Source organism: Microtus ochrogaster, chromosome 4, assembly GCF_000317375.1.
Source record: "Microtus ochrogaster isolate Prairie Vole_2 chromosome 4, MicOch1.0, whole genome shotgun sequence".
Lineage (NCBI taxonomy): Eukaryota > Metazoa > Chordata > Mammalia > Rodentia > Cricetidae > Microtus > Microtus ochrogaster.
This window is the reverse complement of record NC_022011.1, coordinates 42,379,292-42,400,243: the sequence shown is the minus strand read 5'-3', so window position 1 is coordinate 42,400,243 and position 20,952 is coordinate 42,379,292. Positions and strand designations below refer to the sequence as shown.

The window sequence follows — 20,952 nt, the reverse complement described above, 5'->3', positions numbered from 1 at the left end:
TTAATCCATTTGGACTTGATTTTTGTGCATGGTGATAGATATGGGTCTATTTTCATTCTTCTACAGATTGACATCCAGTTTTGCAATTCCAATAATTATTATCATCCCAGTTTGCCTGTGAGGAAATGGAGCCAGAGTAACTATGGTTCACTCAGCAAAGGCCAAGCTTGATTTCAAACTAGCAATTGTATTCTCCAGCTGGGTATGCTCTGCCGCCTTAGTGTCATTTTTCCCTCTCCCTGGCATGGCATGATGCTGAGATAGCTCTCCTGAGGGAGCTCCTCTGACACTCTCCTGGGTGTGGCTCATCAGGTATACTGTGTCCCATGACTATATAGAGAGAAGCCATCTGTTAACTGTTTTGGTCTTCCCTCCCACAGACTATGTACATATGTTAGGAACCATTTTGTTGACTTCTCAGTCTGAAATAGGATGAATGTGAGTTTTGCCTCAGGAGACTTTTCCTGATGCCACCAGCCTCATTTCTATGAAATGATATCTGTGCTCTTTTAGGATTGAATGCATTTATAAACATTTTTAACAAATTAAAATAATACTTGTCACATAGTAAATGTTTAATAAACAGTAGTTGCTGCTGTTGTTTGGGATTGTTAAATGGTGAGCAATGTACGTAATACAAATTTAAAAACTCTTTTTTAATTCTCACTGAATTTCCCTTCAGTGTGACAGTGATTTTCTATTATCTACTATCCCCCCAAAATCACGGAGTTATGCTGCTTATGAATTTTACTCTCTCAAAAGGAAAACTTTGAACATTGAGCCCAGAATCTGTCCTTCAGGGATGTTTTGATGCCTAGATTGAAGGCTACTTTCTGACAGTGTCCCTAAATGCTGCCACCAAGCAGCTAATCACACAGTTTAATGCCCCTGTGCTTCTGTGGCTGTTGAGATGCATTCCTTCCATCCATCCATCCATCCATCCATCCATCCATCCATCCATCCATCCTCCTAATAAAAACTCTTTGTGGAAGCCAGAGCAGACATCTTCCTTTGGAATAATAATTTGGGTCAAGACAGACACAGCCAGTACTAGGAAGCATCTCTCCCTGTTTGCCACCCCTACTGCCAGGTACCCAGCCTCCATTGTGTATTTTACCCTTGTAACAATTCTGAAGGGAAGGGACCTCCTCTAGGGGTGGGGAGAACAACACTGAAGTGTTTGTATATCACAGCCTTTCACTCACAGGGCATTTCACTTGCAGCCTGTGTGTGTTCCTTCCCAATGAACTGCCTTCTCGATTGGTGTCCTGCCCTGTCCCTGTACTTTTTTGTTTTTGTTTGCTTTTGGATGTCCTGTTTCCTGTGTTTCTCCATCATCTTTGGCTTACCGCTTAGGAAAGCACTCATTGTCTGGGACTAATGCTAGTGTCAAAATTCTGTGGTAAGTCTGAAGCAGTCACATAAGTTTACAATCCCAGCACTTCAGAGGTTGAAGTAGGAATGTCTCAAGTTCAGTGCAGTCTGAGCTACATTGCCAGGCTATGTCTTAAGCTCTTCCCTTCCCCCAAAGGCCTCTTTGGTGGTTGTGTGGCTTTTCCCCGGCACAGAATTGAGCTCCTTGAGTGAGTAATCTCTTCTTAAATGTCCATGTGTTCTTCAGTGGTTAGCAGACTTGACAGGACCCAGCTTTAAATTGACTGAAACACTTCTGGCAGCATTTAGTCAGCTCTCTGACGTCGAGTTTCATCTTGTACCTACACACTACAGCCCACAGAGGTGTGGGAGGGCAGGCGTCTCTGCTCAGTGTGTCCAGGATGCACTGTCCTAAGCCCGGATGATGGGTCTGTGAGTGACCTACCTGTCCATTCTGGCTAGATACCCCACACAAGTCCCAGCCCAGGAGAAGGTAGGCAAGACTAGCAACATGGTTTGCCCGTGAGCCCATTGTCTCCTCAGTCTCAAACCCGATGCCCTCTGTGGATGGAATAAGAGCATCTTTCAAAGATACATTGCAGTAGACATTTTAGAAAGCTCATAAAAAACGCAGAATATAAAGAAATAAGGCATAAAATCCAGACTGTTTGGAAGTCAAGCTGAGAAGTGTGGTAGCGGATCACCATTTCTGTTTATTAGATGGGAGCCCAACTTAAAAGCCACACCTAGCTAGGTGCTAAAACACTTGCTCCTGTACTCTACCTTCAGAATGCCATGTACATGTGTCCCTCAGAACCTTCTCCCTTGCAGGTCTCCACACCAAATAAGAGCCAAGCTTTACATTTGTCTGGAGGTAAAGAGATGGAATGTAGACCTAACAGGGGGAAACTGACTGGATGGGGCTATGTATGTCCGCAGGGTAGGGCCACCTTCTCCTTTTAATGTGCACACTTTTACAAAAATGGAACCCAGAGTAAGATAGCACACACTCATGGATGCATGTTCCAAGTGCTGCTTTGCCCCTTCCCTTCACTGTTGTTTTCATTTTCCTCCCGTGAACCTTGCTACCCTGGCTTCAGCTTGGAGGCTGTAAAGGAAGATGGAGAGCCGAGTTACCTCAGAATGATCACTATCGTTAACATTCACGGGTGGTTCACTTATCATTCCTGACTGCACAGACATGGCAGCCGCGCGGAAGCGTCCGCAGGTGTAGCATGGTGATACATATTACATTGTGCCACAATGGATTTATGTATTCTGTAACAAAAGAAAAGTGTAATGAAAAAATACAGAAGGTAATCCTTTATTCTTCCGCTACACAATTTATCAGTAAGGTCTGTAGATGGGAAGTGCCAGGGATTTCCTCTGCTTGCTTTAACCTTGGCACCCAGGTATGTTTTAGTAAAATGACAGAAAAATACAGACGTGGGGTTTTCCTCTGCTTCAAACCTTTTAAAAGGACACTTTGAATTTATTATGAAAGTTAGTTCAAATATGAAACTGCCTGTTAGGCTTTCACTCTGCCCTTTCCTGAAAAGTTGAGTAGTGCCTTGGAATGATGCTGTCGGCTGGCCGCAGAATGGGAGCCAGTGCAGCAGTTTATGAGCAGCAGAATCCACTGTCCTTGAGGTGGCTCCCAGTGGGTGAGAGTCTGAGGCCAGGGCCAGCGCTAGTTTGCAAATCCCCGAGAGTTTGTTTCCTTTTGGCCCTTCTCATCCATCGCCCAACATATTGTCACAGATGGAGGACATACTGACTTCTGAGGAGAAAGCCGGGAAGGCAGATCTGAGTGGGGTTGATTGGCATTTGTTCCAAATACACACTGGCTGAGTGCCAGAGCAAACACCCGCAAGTTTTTAAATGCACAAGGCTCTTTACATATCAGTACTCTTGCCAAAATATCACTTACGGCATCACTCCCAAATAGAGTGTTTTTTTTTTTTTTAAAAAAAGAGCTATTTCTTATTTTGCTTTGATCAGTAAAATAAACTTTAAAGATTGTTCTGGGATAGGGTCCAGCTTCTGAAGTAAAGAATGGCTAGGGCGCAGGCATGATTCAGTAACAGAGTGCTCAGTAGAATTAGTGCGACAGTTCTCAGGCCTGCTGCTCAACAGCAAGAACCTCACCAAGTTAAAATGAATGCATCCGCTGGCCCGAGCAGCAGCAGCTTTGTGCTTGTTGACAAATGCAACATCAAGGATTAAAGAGCACGCTGTATGGAGACAAGCATGGTGGAGAGGTCTCTGTGTTAGGGAAACAAATTGGGTCCTTGGTTTTGAGATCAGCCCATAGCTCCTGTAGAGAGCCAGCCTCCTGATGGATCTAACCTGGGCTACAGGTCCTTTCCCAGCCTAATCTGCCACTGGGAGGCTTTCCCAGGGCTTGGCGTTTCTTTCAGATTTGTTAGTACTAAGTTCTGCCATGGTTTTTGGCCACGTTTCTTTTTGAGATTCTTATGGGGAAATGGGAATGTGACCAAACTCCTTGTAGCAATTCTCATGTTCTGTAGTTGGAAACTTGGGTCCCTTTTTTTTTTTTTTCCACAAGCTGCTTGGAATTAGCCTGTTTTGTTCCAGTGCCCTAGTGTAGGGGTAGTTCTTATGATGCTTGCCACTGCAACTAACAGTCTCTATAAAATTACAACTCATGCAGGTGATGGCCTATGGGTTTTTGGGTTTTGTTCATTTAGTATCCTTGTTGTTTGTTTACTTGCTTTTTTTTATTTTTCAATCTAGATGAACCTTCTTCAACCTAATTTGACTAGAAGCTTGCAAGTAGTGTTAGAGTTTTGTCTTTCACTTGTTTTTGCTTAAACTAATATTTAGTTTGATTTTTCTAGAACTGAATAAATAAACCATTTATAGTGATGTATACACAGATTGTATATCAAAAGCTGTATCAGGCCAGGCATGGTGGGGCACACCTTTCATCCCAGCATTCAGAAGGCAGTGGCAGATGGAGTTCTGTTAGTTTGAGGCCAACCTGGTCTATTTAGTGAGACTCTGTCTGAAAACAACCAAAATAACAACAAAAGATGGAAGAACAGACTGATGTTCTACTAGATAGTAAGAGCTTTTTCTTTTCTCTGGGATACCTAGGGGCTTGTAATGATAGTATCTGCCTACAGTGGCATCTACTGACATAAGTCAGGTTCTGTCAGTTGTCACTCCTTGTTGCAGGATTTGGCTCCCAGGCCAATACTGGGAATCATGCTCCTCCTTCTGACCCCAGCAGACCAGCTAGGTTCAGTCTGTAGTAAATTAGAAAAGCCTGCACTACCCCAACCTTGTTTCAGTGGGTTCCGCTTACATTAGAATACGCTCTGAGAAGTAGGTTTGGGTTGGGTTGGGTTGGGTTTGGTTTGGTTTTCCCAAGACAAGGTTTCTCTGTGTATCCTGCCTGTACTGTTTCTGTAGACCAGACAGGCCTCGAACTCAGAGATCCGGGTGCCTCTACCTCCCAAGTTCTAGGATTAAAGGTCTTGCTTTGCCGCTGTCCCAGGTGAAAGCTGTAGTGATGGCTGTTTTGTGCTTGTCTTTTCCTGCAGAAATGCTGCTCATGGCTTCTCCCTGATCCAAGTGGACAACACAAAGGTCACCATGAAGGAGATCCTGCTAAAGGCAGTGAAACGACGAAAAGGATCCCAGAGAATTTCAGGTGTGTTAGTTAAATTATACCATGTCAAGGGAAGCTAAGAACTTAGTTAAAGGAGTGTGTGCGTGCGTGTATGTGTGTGGGCATGTGTATGTGTGTGTGGAGGGAGTGTAGGTTGTCTGGCTATGTTGTTTTGGCTATCCTTTCTAGAACGCTAATTAGCAGGTCTACAGTTTAGGGGGAAAATGACTTTTTAAAGCTTCCTTTGGGCCTTAGAAGGAACTGGATCAATGGCATATGTGAGAAGAACATGTTCAAATCAATTATAGGCAGTCCATCATTAATAATTTGTGGTAAATTAAGACAGAGCTATTTGTGTTTGCCATTAGTTAATGTAAACCTGTCTTAAAATCTAAACTAAGGAGTTAGAGACATAGCTTAGTGGCAGAGTGGCTTGCCTAGCATGTGCACAGTCCTGGCTTCTGTCCCCAGCACCACACAGAATCAAAACAAAGCCTGAAACTTGAATCACTGTTTCTAATTTCATGTTTTCACACAATTTTACATGAAAGTATTTTCAGTTACTAGAATTCAGGATATGGGGGATAGGAGGACATTCTCTTCATTTTTACTAAATGAGGGCAATCTTACAAAGATAAATTTTAAAAAGTTTTAAAAAGATAAATTGATATTCCCATGTAGCTGTTAATCTCTTAATCTCTACCTCCTCATTAACCAACTCTTGTGTAGAAAATAGACTTGTGCTATTAAATATATATATAAAGGATATAGAACACAAATATCAATATTAAGAAACAGTTCCTCCTCCCCACCCCACTCTCAAAAGAGGGAGCAGCCTAGACAGAAAGCCACCAAAGAGAATGCTTAAAAATTGTGCTTCGCATGCTGAAGTGTGGCTCTCCACAGTCGATGTGGTGCAGGGTGGAGAAGGACTCTGTTTTCTTTAAGGGGCTGGCCACCAGGAGTTTGACCATGCTCCAGTAAGTGTATGGGCAGCACAAATTGGACTAGTGTTTTTACCTCCTTTTTTTTTTTGTGGGGAGGGGGTCACTTGAGACCTGGGAGGACTGGGAAGTAAGTATGCTCAGGGCTCATGATCTGAAATTTTCAAGTAATCAATAAAAATATTATGAAAAAAAGAAATAGTTATTCTCAAAAATAATTCAAGATTTATCTATAACGGACTGCTATACTACAGTCAGCACATATATGACCAAGTCAAATAAGTGTCTTAGCTTTGTAAGTGAAGAGACTTCTTAAACACCTTTGAGCTCACCTTTTGGAAAGAAAAGGGGCATTTCACAGCTTGAAGAAAATAGTTGTGTTCTCTTTTTAAGGGGAGGCATATAATCTGTTCCAGATTTAATTAGCTATCTTCAGATGAAAGCTGAAGTTTTAATAAAAGTTAGAAGAGATAACACAGTGAAGGACACGGATGAGCTGTCTCAAGGCCATATTCCAGGGGAACGATAAGAGCTGTAAAAAATGGCAAAGGAGAGCAATTGAATGGAGCAATGAAAATCTGATTCTCATAAAAAAGAGAGAGAGAGAGAGATGCTGGTAGGGGCGGTTGTAGATGAGACCTGCTAGCGTCTGCAAGCAATTTGGATGCTTGCCAGGAGTCATTGTTCACCCTCGGCTGTGGCGGCTCCGTCCAGATGTGCCAACTGCACGTTTCGGCTTTTGCCAGCTGACTGCGCCGTTTGATAACCAGCTCTCTGGATGCCCATCACTGGCCGCAGAGATAGAATTAAATGATGATGATCTTCCCACAAGTTGGGAGAGGAAACAATGCATATAAATCTTGATTTCATCTCAGCGTGAGAAGTCTTTATCCATCATCACTCATAATGAACAAGTCGTTAGCTGGGATGAATGGTGTTCTGCTTTTTCCAAACACCTCTTTTGTTCATTTTTTGGGTGACTTTTATCTATTGCATGGGGGTCAAACCTCTTTGCATTTAGGGGATGATTAAAGAGGCACAGCCTCTCTTTCCCAGGGGAGAGTAGATGTTTTGGGGGTTCCAGGTGCCAATCTAATAGCTTTTAAATAGCTTCATATACTCAAGGGTATTTAATGAGTACTCACTCTGTAGAATCAGGGGTCTTTGCTCTCTATAATTTTTACATAATAGTGAGTTTTGTAATATAACTCTTTATATTCTGAGAATGCATTGTTTTGAGCTATCTAGGAAGGGGTGGAAATTTATTTTAGTCCTCTCAATAGAAAGTGTGCTGCCAGTGGATTTTTTTTTAAGGCTGTGAAGCCCCAATAAACGTAGGGAGTACAGCTAAGCCAGTGTCCTTTCTTCTGTCTCCAGCTGACACTTTCCAGTCTTATACTTGTTTATCTATGTCTGTTCCCAACATCCCATTGTACGTGCATACAAACACGCACACACACGTGTTGTTCCTTGTGCTCACTTTTGTATATGCACCCCTGCCATTTTCATCAGTCTTTGCCATATCCTTGATAAAAGCTTGAGATTTGGTATTCAAATCACAGTGATCTGTATTATTTATTCCTATTCATGCTACTGAAGTTGATTGAGATTCATATATTTACATAAATTCCTGTCCATTTCTTAAGTCAAGAACATTTTAAAATAAACCTTTTTAATTGCTTTAAGAGTATGTTCTCACAAGTAGAAGGGTCACACCAGGTTGGCAACCATTTATTTCGGGTTAGCACAGAAGAGGTGATATTGATGTTGTGGTTTCAGGTATGTTACAGTCACTCTGTACTGGGGAGTGAGGAGGGTTTTGGTGGTGACTAAGGAAAAGAAGAAAAACCTCTTTAACATAGAGGGAAGTACATAGAAACCATGGGAGTGTGCCCTGAAGTCTGATGGGGCTGGTGTGCTGAGCCCTCTCCTCAGACAGCCTTTGGTGTGTGTGTGGGGGAGCTACACTTGTCTCTTACCACTGTTGTGTAGCTCAAGTTAGAAGCAACGGAGAGACGCTTGAAATTGAGCAGCACGTGAAAGATGGTGCTGAGCCTGATGAGGCCCTTCAGAGAACAGACTTGAGGAATGGTTGGCACCTTCCCCACACGCCTAGCTCCTCTCAGCTTTCTAGTCTGACCATAGAGCTTCATTTAATATCAACAACAAGTGGGGAGTTGGAATGATCCCATTCCTAATTCAAGTTTGGACTTAATGACAGTCGCAATACCTAATACTCTCGTATTTTTTAAAGAAAAACAGTATTGAGAAAGAAAAAGAGCAAAACAAAGCCCGCCAATCTCTGTTTGTATGGGACTTTAAAATGATTTGTCATGACTATTGATGAACACTGCAGGGGTCTGGTTGCTATCCCTGTACTTAACCAGAGGGGTCCTTTCACAGGAGTCCAGTCTCTGATAAGGCACATTCTTAAAGCTGATCTTCAAATGTCTCTTTCAGAGTTGTTCATTTTATCACTGACCTTCTTGACATTTGGGATTTCCTTGCAGCAGCAGAAGTGTGCTGTTAAAAAAATAATAATAAGTAGATAATTCAGTGTTAGAATAATTCAACAAAACTTGTTTACTGACTTAACAGTTCAGTGGTAGAGTTTTTGACACAGAGAAAATACATCACTGTCAGATCCATAGATTTAGCCAGTGAAATCCATTAGTCTATCATTTAAAGCATGAAGGCCATAGATGGTCAGTTTCTCCCCCTGTCGGGGTCACCCTTATTGTGACCTTGAGCTTCCTGGTATTTTGTGCATTGCTGTGCTTTAATGCTTTAGTCCACCAGCTGTCACCATTCTCCTGAAGCATGTTGGTGTGGCAGAGATGCTGCTGAGAAACGGAAGCATCTCAGTTCCAGCTTCACACAGACACAGTCTAGGAGAGGCCGACGTGAAGTAGGATTTGCTCCGCAGTTAGAGATCTGTGTGGCTCTGATTCTTGGTGTGGTCTCATTTTGAAGAGGAGTCACTTTTCTGTTATCTGCTAAAAGGGACAAAAAGCACGATAACTTCCTCAACAACCTGTTCTTGACTTTTGAAGTGTAGACATACTTGATTAGTTCGTTTTTAGGTTTTACAGTAGTAATTGCCTTTTGATGCTCATTAATGCTTGTCTCAGAAATTTTGCCTAGAGAAATGTTAGCTTTGCCACGGAGCTCCTTCAGCCTCTTTTTTGAGAGTCACAGAGACAGACTCACCTGCTAGTGGACTGTGCTTCACTTACTGCTCTGAAGCAGTATTCCCTGAAGTGCACTGGGAGGGGAGAGTGGTGGTGGAGGTAAAAAGCAGCCACAGATGGTACAGGGGATTCTGTGTGACAGACAGATGATTTTTTTATTGGGTTCTTTGGTTCTCCATTAAGAATTCATGTACAACCTGAATGTTGACCCAGAATGCACTGGTATTGTGAATGCATCTATTCATCATGCTCCTCTATTCGTTAGACGTGGCCTGAGTTCAAGGAGACAGTGGTGCAACGAGACACTTGCCAAGGATAACCTTAAACTCTAGAGGGGAAGGAGACATAACAGGTAGAGAGTTAAAAGAACACGGGCAGAGGATTTCATTGCATCACCCAGGGAGGGTGCTCAGGGACTTGCCCTTCCCTAAGAAATGGACGTGTGAACAGAGTACTTGTACACTGTGGGTGCTTGAGTTGGGAGGGCACTGCAAGCAGAGGAGTTGCTTGCCCTGTTTCACTCTAAAAAGAACATCCAGTTTACTGTGCTATTTAACTGACTTAACTGAAGTCGTAGTAGAATTGACCCCGAAGAGTCATACGACATGTGCTCACACAGTCAACAGTGCCATCATCTACCTAAGTCACAGAGCCACGCCCAGTCATGGACCTTGGATTTTCCCATGCCAGCTCTCTGTGCTGTGACCATTAGCAAGACAGGTGAGCTTTACTTCTAAAGCACATCCTGATCTGTCCTGGTCACTGCACTGAAGCCCTGGCATAAGCACCTGGTGGGTTGGCTTTCCTGCTACTGTTCGTAGCCCTTCTAGCCTGTGGTCTACACAGCTACCAGAGAGACCTTGTAAAATTTGAATCTGATTATAGCTGCTCCGTACCCTTCGAGGACAACCACCTGCATTCAGAATAAACTCAGACTTAGAGTCTGTAAAATATACTGGGGACCCAAAAGAGAGGAAGGACTGCACAGAGACTGAGAGCCCAAAGACAGGAAAGGATTGGGAATCAGTAGGGAAGGAAGCACAGAGTAGACGACACAGGTGGGCACAGGTTAGGCAGCGTCCTCAACAAGGGAGAGGGCAGCATCAGAACCTGGGTCTTCAGCCAAAGGAGGCCTCACTTTCATTCCAGGCAGGCCAAGAAAGTTTAATATAAATGAATATGGTATTTACTGGGTGTCTGAGGGGCATTTGTGTCAGGAAGGAGTTGGTCTTTGTAGAAACAGGATATGTTGGGCGGACAGGGGAGCTGAGAGCTGTTGCACTGTGTGCCTTTGTGCTCTTACAGAGATCCTCACTTAAGCTGATGAGCACAGAGGAAGATGGTGCTGTGCATGCATACAGACGCCTTCAGAAACAAAGAGAGGAGAAACATGGCACTCTATGGAATCAGGAGCTGTGGTGACTGTGTGTACTTGGAAGCTTCCAGGGCTCACTGGCTTTCCTCTGCTCTGGGAGAAGCTAGTTACACAGATTTCCACAAGTGAATGGTGAACCTAAATTAGAGCCCAGGCTTCTTTGACCTCAAAGCCCATACTCTTTTTATTTGTACCATGTTGCTTATTAGAACCCTAATGGGAGAACAAATTTAAAATTCTGTAAACAGAAATGTTCATTGATTGTGAGATCTAAATGCACTAGGGAAGAGCAGCATTTAGAGGAACCCTGTGGTGAATCTCAACATAAAGCCAGGAATTCTTTTTGTAATTGCACAGTTTGTCTGTATTGGTGTCAGTTCTAATGTTTTATGTCTGGCTTTCTTAAAGCAACATATACCTGGCCTGAAATGCCCTATTAGAAAGGAAAAATCCAGGGCCTGGGGGTGTGGCTCAGTGGTAGAATACTTGCCTGGAATATGTAAGGCTGTGCATACCATCTCCAGTACCATAAGAGGCGGGGCACGTATATGTAATGGAGTCAAGTTTTTAAAGTCTTGAGCCTGAGATGCTCCGTGATGAACTTGTAACACTCATATGTGTCTTGGCATTAAGGTTGAGCAGAACCCTACTTCACATGGAACCATAGATCAGAGACCCAGTGCCCTTTCTTCTGTGGAAATTGAGCTTGTAGACAGGGGACTTACATGGAGGCACCTTGTGCTGGAGCAGATATTCCTGAGAGGAAAGGGCACATAGGACATCTAAATGGTGGTGTTTGTTTTTGCAAAATTTCTGCAGTAATTTCTGCAGACAGCTGTTCCTCCTTATGAAAAAGTAAGTAATGCTGGTGCCATTCATGCATGGGAGCTGAGTAAGAAATAAAGATTCAACACTCAGTCTAGTGACCCTGGGGAAAATGCTGGAGTAAATTAGGATTGCTAGGTGTTTAAATGTGTAACTCAGAAGTGCCCCAGGCAAGAAGCTCCTAGTTAAATGTTCCTCCTCGACACCTCTCTCTGCCTCTTTATCTTGTTGTTTCATCTCACCTGAGCCTCCCTCTGTCTGGAGTGCTCTGAGGCTCCTGATGGATCTTCTCCAGTATAGAGCAGAGCACATTAAAGATGGCATTGCAGTCAACTATTTTATCCAGAAAGCCTGGAAATTTAGAGAATTTATGTCAAGCAAAAATCTTTTGGAACCACTTTAGAGACCCAATTATTTTAGAAGGGTGTTATGAGCTCTCACAACTGCCACATCAGAGCAACTTGAAATATATCATTCGCCAAAACTGCATTTGACCAGCACTTACTCTTTCTGCTAGTCGCTAATCTTTCAGAAGTTCCTTTTCCATTACAAAGTCTATTCATTCCCTTCATCCAAGGCAGTCACAGCATGGATTAGATTAATGAAAAGGCAAACTGAAAGGAAGAGAGAAGACACATACTGTGGTGGTACCGAGGCACACAGCTGTGAGGCAAAGGGCACTTCCCTGGCTCCACTGGGGATTTAATATTAGCTCTCAGGAAATATTACTGCACTAAGTGTGCATTTTGGTGGTAAGCTGCTGCCTGATTTTAGAAATGCTTAGAAGATCAAAGTATCTGCTTGTAATGAAAAAAACCATGGTGCATTTGTGAGATGCCAGCTTAGTCTCTCTGCCTCACTCACTTCCACTCTGACATGAAGAGGGTGAGTAAAGACATATCCACACACACTGTACTTAAGTCCTGTGTGGCTCTAAAATCCACTCACTTGGTTTACAGAAGTCATAAAATGCTTCATTAGTGCCAGTGTCATAACTGGAAAATCACAGGAAAAGAGACACTAAGATATGGCAAATCCCATGGCAGAAGCATCACAGATAAGGAACTACAATGCTAAAAACTACTGGGTGGGGCAGGGGGCCCAAGCAGAAATGCTCTGTAGTGATTTCTTTGGCATCTGTTTAAAGATGCTGTGTGGCTAAATGAGAGTATCTCAAGCAGAAAAGATGCAGTCAGAGAACATAGACCCCTCAAGAAAGAGGCTATAGAACCTAGGCAGGTGCCAGATCTGGCTAGGCCAGCTCTGGTGGTAAATGCAGGTGAAGGAAGTGAGGGCATTTATTAGGACTGATGATGTACCAGGTGAGTGTAAAACCTAGGGATTTTCTGACACCCAAGAAGCCTGCTAATCTGCTCGGGAGGCAGACAGATAAACAGGCAGCTCTAACACCATGAACTTAAGATATACAGAAGGTAAGTAGAGAATCAGAGTGTGTGAGGGGAGGGAGACCTGGTCCAGTCTTAGGGCACTGGAGATAATTGTCTGGGCATGCTTTCTGGCAGAGGCTAGAGGACCATGAAGAGGTATGGGACTGAACAGTTAGGCTGATGTTCTTCACACTCTTGGGGAGCTGAGTAGGAGTCTGAGGAGTCAAAGTGCTCACTTGGGGCTAGGTCATGTTTGTAAAGCATGTTAAATTTGATCTTAATTCGGATGGCAGATGGGACCACTGAAAAACAGTCCAACCAGGATTCCTCTTTAAATACTGTATTGCACCAGGTAGATTAGAGAGCACAGAGCTCAAGGGAAAGGCGTCAGTGCAGAGGCTCCTGAGGAAGTAGGACAGCAGATGTTGGAGCTCTGGATGCAGGTGTGGAAGGCATTGTGCTCAGGGACAGAAGGGAGAACATCAGTCAGAACTCGTCCTCTTTCTGGAGCTGGAATGCGTTGGGAACTTTGGAGCAGTATGAAGCTGCAAGCAGGCCCCCAGGAGCTGATCTCAGAAGACAGAGGTGTAAGATGGCCTTGTCAGTTAAATACTGTGGAGAACATTTGAAGGCGTGTCCAGCAGAAAGTGTGTCAGTTCACATACAGATACATACACAGACTGTGTTTTATTTTGTTTGTTTGTTTTACTTTGTAAAACATTAACTTTAAATTTATTTTGTATGTGTCTGTATGCATATGTGTGCATGCTACAGTGCATATGTGGAGGTCAGAAGACAGCTTTTGGAAATTAGTTCTCCTTCCACCTTCAGGTGGGTCCCAGGTACTGCACTCGGTTTTTAGGCTTGACAGGAAGCACCTTTACCCACTAAGACATCTTGTTAGCCCTTGTTTTGTTTTGTTTAGTTTTTTAACTAATTATTTATGTATTGGGTTCTTTGAGATAGGATCTATATGACACAGCACCTGGCACTTCTTGCTTTTTAGGTCACTTCCGTCTGTCAAGCCAGTCCATCGTACATGAGGAGTGTGTGTGTGTGATATCAAACATGTCTATGATCTTACGTTTGTTTTTCCATTCACACACGCCAAGTATTATTCTGTTTGAGAATGACCATGCAGTTTTGTTTTTTCTAGTAAAGTGTGTTTAACCTAACAATTAAATTATTTAGATTATTTCTGACTTTTCAGTATACAAAACATGCAGTGAATAGTCTTCTGTGACTGTTTATTGAATGTTTTGCTAAACTTTATCTATGGGATTGCTTGTGAGTGGTTTGCTTACTGAAAAGATTGAGGGCTGGAGAGGCGGCTCAGTGGGTAAAGTGCCTGTCACACACTCAAGAGGACCTGAGTTCAGATCTCCAGCACCCACATGAAAGTAGGACATGATTGCATACTTCTGTAACTCCAGCACTAGAAAATGGAGACAACAATCCCTGGAGCTCTCCTGGCTGGCTTCAATGGGACATCCGCAAAAGATGAGGACACTGGGGAAGATACCTGATACAGACCACTGCCCCCCCCCATATATATATATATATATATATATATATATACACACACACACACACACACACACACACACACACACACACACACACACACACACACAGAGACCACTGGCCATCTATCTGTCTGTCTGTCTGTCTGTCTATCTATCTATCTGTCTGTCTGTCTATCTATCTATCTATCATCTCTCATTCTCTCTCTCACACACATATACACACATTCAATCTCTCTCTCTCCAGACCACTGGCCTCCATCTCTCTCTCACACACACACATATTCAATCTCTCTCTCTCTGTCTCTGCCTCTCTCTCACACTCACACACACACATTCAATCTCTCGCTTGCTCGCTCTCTCCAGTCTCTCTCTCTCTCTCTCCCTCCCTCTCTCTCTCTCTCTCTCTCTCTCTCACACACACACACACTCAATCTCTCTCTCATACACACAATCTCTCTCACATACACACAAATGCACTCTCCAACAGCACACTTAAACTTCTCACACACATTCAATCTCTCTCTCTCTCTCTCTCTCTCTCTCTCTCTCTCTCTCTCTCTCTCACGCATACGCACATGAAGAGAGACAGAGAGATAGTCTTTCAAGCAGCTATTTCACTGTCCCGTCACTCTGGAGTATGTACATTAAGTACTTGCCCCCCACTGTTTACCAACATTGACTTTTATCAACCTTTCATCTTTTCCAAACTGATAGATAGCAGTTAGTATCTCATTTTACTTTGTATGTCTGAGTCTTCAGTGTGGCTGAGTATTTTCAAATGTGCTTCTTGGCCGTTTGTCTTCCTAAGAGATGTTACCACTTAAGATGGACAATCAGTTCTTTAACGAAAGGGATTGAGAGAGGTCTGACTTTAATAACTGTAAAATGTATTCTGTACTTCATATATGGTTTTCCCACCTGCCTACCATCTCTGCCTAGGCAGGTGGGAAAAGAGTGTGTACACACAGTGGTGTACAGAGGGCACTCATCCAGGCCAGGCAACTTTACTTGTTTCCTACTGGCTGCTGATCCATTCACAAAGTTTCAGTGTTCAGAGGATCTGTCTGGTAATTTACCAGATTTCAGTTCAGCTCATTTGAGACCTTGTATTGCTTCCTTCCTTTATCCTCAAAACTATCATAAAACACAGGTTTTCAATGAAATGTTTATTAAATACTCCTTTCAGTCTGGTATATGTACTGGCACTTAGAAAGTGCATCATACTCTGAAATTCAGAAATGTAGACAAAGTTGTTATCCCTGAGCAGGTTTCTTTTGGGAAGGCATGTTTAAGGACACGGCTGGCAGCATTATAAACAGCACTGGCACCAAGGGCAACTGTAGGGGGCTAATGGGGACCCTGCATCATTCTTTGCCATGTGCCTGGTGAGAAAACTCCTAGAAGTTTCTGGGAATGGTAGCAAGTGGGGAGAGGCTGCAACCAACAATCAGTGTCACAAAGTGGGGATGACTAATTTGCTGAGGAGGCCATTGAGACGGATGTTTAATTAGCTGAAGTCAGAGTGGATAAATTGGGAAAGGACTGCCTATGCGGAGAGGTGCCTTTTCCCACATCTCTCATTTAACATTTTTTTCTCATTACCGTTTTCGTTTTCAAAGCAGCATCTTTAAATTAGGGGGAAAGAAGCGAGTAGAGAGGAAGTACCAAAATGATTTCTTTGATGTCCACTGGAAACTTACAGTATTCCCAGCATTTTTATGTTTAACCTTTACAATAGACCTTGTGACCTGGGCTTTATCCTTTTTTGTTTTTATGGTTGCAGAAACTGCGATGGGGGGTATGTGTGTGTTCCTGTGCATGTATATGTATATGTACGCACAAGCTTGTACTGTTCGTGAGCATTGATGATGGTTACCATAAGTGAAATTAGATTCTTTTTTATTTGTTTATTTTTTTATTGATATTTATAGAGCTCTACATTTTTCTCTGCTCCCCTCCCTGCCTCTTTCCTCCCCACTTCAACCCTTCCCCAAGGTCTCCATGCTCCCAGTTTACTCAGGAAATCTTCTTGTCTTTTTCTACTTTCTACTTCCCATGTAGATTAGATCTATGTAAGTCTCATAGTGTCCTCATTGATGTCTACATTCTCTGGGATTGTGGTTTGTAGGCTGGCTTTCTTTGCTTTATATTTAAAAACCACCTATGAGTGAGTACATGTGATAATTGTCTTTCTGTGTCTGGATTACCTCACTCAAAATAATGTTTTCTAGCTCCATCCATTTTCCTGCAAAATTCAAGCTGTTGTTATTTCTTGTGCTGTGTAGTACTCCATTGTGTAAATGTACCACATTTTCTTTATCCATTCTTCGGGCAAGAGGCATTTAGGTTCTGGCTATGACAAACAATGCTGCTGCTATGAACATAGTTGAGCACATGTCCTTGTGGCATGATTGAGCGTCCTTTGGAAATACACCCAAAAGTGGTATTACTGGGTCTTGAGGAAGGTTGTTGCCTGAAATCGACACACTGACATCCAAAGGGGTTGTACCAGCTTGCATTCCCACCAGCAATGCAGAAGTGTTCCCTTTATCCTCACAACCTCTCCAGCATAAGTTGTCATCAGTGTTTTTGATCTTGGCCAACGTTACTTGTAAAGTTTGTGTGTATCACTATGTGCAAATTTTGCGTAAAAGTAAAAAGGGGTTGTATACATGAAATTCTAGTTAATTATTTCACTGCCAAGTGTTCTAAATATACTGGTCTGTCCCTTGCTTCAGAATACATTTCAAAAGATTGGTGTGGAAGTAGATACTTGCTAGAGCACATGTGACCAAGCATTAGTTAACAATTGTAGTATGAGTACACGGATTTTTTTGTGTGTACAAGTTTCAGCTTTTCAGGGCTACATAAAGTTAATGAAAAAATGGAGGGTGGGGAGCTGGAGAAATGACTCAGTGGGTAAAAACACTGTTCCTACAAGCACAAGGAGCTGAGTTCAAATCTCAGCCCCCCATGTAAGAAGCTAGGTGTGGCTGCACATGCCTGCAACTCCAGCACTAGGAGGCAGAGACAGGCAAGTTACAAGAGCTTGCTGCTTTGCCAACCTAGACAGAATAGTGAGTTTCTTTCAAGTGATACTTTTTTCAAGCCAGTAAGGTAGAGAGCAGCAGAGGAAGACACTTAGTAGTGTGAGATATTTTATTTTTTCTGTACATAATATGTTAAATAACATCTAAGGTTATAGTTTCCTGCCCTTGGCCTGAGGTTTTAAGTTTACATGTAAAGTTACAATTCAGAAATAATTATTACCACTTAGGTCAGCACTTTTCAAGCTTACCTTTTAACACCTAAAATAACATTTTATTGGTTGTTATTTTCATTTTATATATGAAATGACTAAAGTTCAGAGAGGCTATAGAACCTGCTGTGGTCACACCATGGTAATGAAGAACTTGGAACTTACACTCATGTCTTCCCAAGTTGTCCTGCTGATTACTCCATGGTGTTTCTTCCTGTTGGGTTAGTTTCAGGACCCACAACTCAGTGGAGAGAAGTACATACCTCTCCCCTAGAAAGACCACTCTACTGCATTCTAGAATAGCAACGTGATTCTGTAGGAAAAGCCTAGACTTTGGCACTGAATCATCCTAAGTCCTCAGTAGCATGTAAGCCGTGAAATGAGGCAAGTCATCACACCCTTCCAGTCTCAGTAGTGCTCTCTGAAAAGGAGGCTGTAGGCGTGCTGGGCCCTTATAAAGACTTAGTTCACAGAAAGTGCTCAGTCAGTGAGAGTCACCTGCTATCATCTGTCACCCTCATGTCGGGTGCAACCTTAGACCTGGATTTCTCTGGGGGTTGCTTTACTTCCTTTCCACGCATGTGGCATGACTTTTGCCTATAACTTCTGTTTTCGATTATGTTAAGCCTATAGAAAACATTACAGAATGAGCTTTTGTATTGTGCTTGAACTTGAGGTTGCCCGAATCACCTTTTCTTGAAACAGCTGGCTTTCCCTAACAAGGGTGCCACTATAGAGGAGGATTTGTAATCCCAAGGCTCCTTTCCTCTACAACTATGTCAGCAACCCTTTTCCGGAGAGCCTAGAGGTAAAGCCCGCCAGGGAACTTATTTATAAATGGCTTTTGCACACTTCCTTGGTGGTTTAGCACCTTCCAGAGTGACTGCTACTTCTCATGTCCTGACACAGAGAGAGGACACGCAGAGAGGCTCAAAGAGTGTGGTCTTCCCCAGCACAAGCAGAAGACCCTTTCTCTAGGCATGCCAGCCTTCTGTTATTCCTGTGGGCAGCTGGAAGAATTCTTCCTCTGAGACTGCTTTACAGAGTTAGCCTGCCTCACAGACCTCTCCAAGACCAGTCCTGACCCACAGTTGCAGAGGCCTCACATAAGAGCCACTTTCCTCCAGAAGTGGTGTAGAAGGCAGCTTTCAGTAGCTGCACTGCAACAGCATATTCTTCCTTTCCTGTCAGTTGCAGATAGAAGAGGGGTTTTGTTGTTGTTGTTGTTATTTTTTGTTTTTTTGTTGTTGTTTTGTTTTGTTTTTGTTTTTTTGCTCTCTTTGTAATCATTGTGGACACATTGTGAAAAGAAGCAGCTCAAACCCCAACAGTTGAGAGCAAGAGGATCAGGAATTCAGGGCCAGCCTGGGCTCTCTGAGATACTCAGAAACCCAAAGAAGAGTAGGAGGATTAGCTAGTCAGTGAGGATATTTCTTTTTCTGTTTTATTGTGATAACGTCTAGCGACAGAGATAGCTTAAAATAGGCCAGCAGCATCAGGCTGGCACAGGTAGGCAGGTATTCATACCTACATCTATGGCTCCCTAGATCATAGGATGCAGGCAGGGAAGTGTATGGATGCCACTGTGTTATAAAACCAATTTTCCACACAGGAAGCCAGTAAGGTGTTATTAAAGCTCAAGCAAGGTGGGAGATGCTAGGTAGCCTTGGCCAGATCATAGCAAAACTTAAGTTTGCTAGGTTTCTCCCCATACTGTGTTTAATAGTTGAACAATGTGAATTAAGATGAAGCACAACTTAGGTAAAACAAACAAGCCAAAGGATCATATAAATTTCTCAAGCAGTGGATGTCAGAAGCATACTTAGCACTCAGTAAGTATTCTGGCAGCCTCTGCTGAGCCAGGTAACCTGTTCTTAGCTCATATTCTGATGGGGAGGTGGGAGTAAAAGGTGAAGCAACAACATGTATGGACAGCAGGGTTTGCTTGTGGCTGCATGTATCTTTCTGTGCTCCAACAGAAGGGATTGCCTTTTGTCCCCAGGTTTCTGAGTTCCTCTACTAACGGAAACTGGTCTTCAGGATGATACATGCCCTTAGTCTTTCTTCTTGCTTTCAGGAGCCTCCTGCCTTGTCCACCAGCATTGGGCAGGGCAGTCTCCTAAACAGTAAGTGACTCCACCTGGATCAGCAGTAGCTAGAAAAGTAGGCAGGCCTTGCCTCAGCCTTGCAGCTGCTGAGAACATGCACTCAGCATCTTGGCCTTGCAGCAGAGGACCTGGGACTGACACCAGTAATATGCTGATTTTGCCAAATGGTGATGATTACCTTGCAAAAGACAAATATGATTGGCTCTTTTTGTGAGAGGGATGTTGAATTAATTGTGTGAAATAAAAGCTTTTTCTGGACAATAATCTTTTCCTTTTGGTTTGCCAGAACCATTCCTGGCCCAGAGGTGGTGGCTGATGCATTTTTAAAATCAGCTAAAAAACTGGCTTGTAGCCGGGCAATGGTAGCGCACACCTTTAATCCCAGCACTCAGAAGGCAGAGGCAGGTGAATCACTGGTGAGTTCAAGGCCAGTGTGGTCTGCAAGAACAGTTCCAGTACAAGCCCCAAAACTACAGAGAAACCCTGTCTCAGAAAAATAAATAAATAAATAGATAAATAAATAAATAAGCAAGCTGCCTCATGACCTGCAGCCTTTTCATTGGTTGCTGGCTCAGGCCCCCATCTTACTTAAAAAGCAATTCATTTACATTTTCATTGTGTGAGACTAAACTTTCTCAGAGAGTTGAACCATTAAATGGACACTTCAGTATTTTTTAATCAAAAGGCTATACACTTCACTAAATGTCCCACCAGGCTCCCATAACACTATATATATAGTCTCTCAGGCATCACCAATAGCCAGAGGAGCATGCCACAGCCAGACACGTGGTGCAACAGAAGAAAGCATTGTGCACATACTATGCACAGAAGAAATGCACAGCAGATTTGCTTTCCAGAGGTGTGAGAGGGGGCGGGGGACACAGCCTATACACTCTTCTTCTGTGGTGGACATTGGTAGACACTATCTGATCTTGAGGATCACTTTTTAAAATCACCTGCTAAGAATACTAATAGAAACTCTTCAGTCCACTTCCTGTGAGGTGATCCTAGGGAGGGTGGGTGGTCAGTGTGGTTTACCTAGGATTTGGGTCTTGTTTACTTCCAAATTGTACATGATCTTTGAGGACAGTAAAAATAGATTTTTTTTTTCTAAAGGAAATCGTTTCCTTTCAAATTCTGTAGTTTAGAAAGATTTCTCCTTTTCCCCCTTGTATGGAGGTTTTCTATTTGGAAACTTCCTTTCCCCTAAAAGCTACCATCCATTTTATCGCTTAGATGTCAAGTTTTTCTGAGAACATCATTAAATAGTTGCTTCCCGTCATAAACATTTCCAGACTCCATGAGAGAAAATGTTATGTGAGCAT

General features: G+C 42.9%; 1 protein-coding gene across 7 annotated transcripts in view; it reads left to right on the top strand.

The window, feature by feature from the left end:
- Positions 1 to 20,952, top strand: part of Mapkap1 (mitogen-activated protein kinase associated protein 1) — a 226,745-nt gene that overhangs the window by 128,621 nt on the left and 77,172 nt on the right. For all 7 annotated transcript variants that reach the window (XM_026777621.1, XM_026777619.1, XM_026777615.1 and 4 more), the window contains one exon: positions 4,944 to 5,053. In XM_026777621.1, coding sequence (XP_026633422.1) covers positions 4,944 to 5,053 — 110 coding nt within the window. The remainder of the gene's footprint in view (positions 1 to 4,943; positions 5,054 to 20,952) is intronic.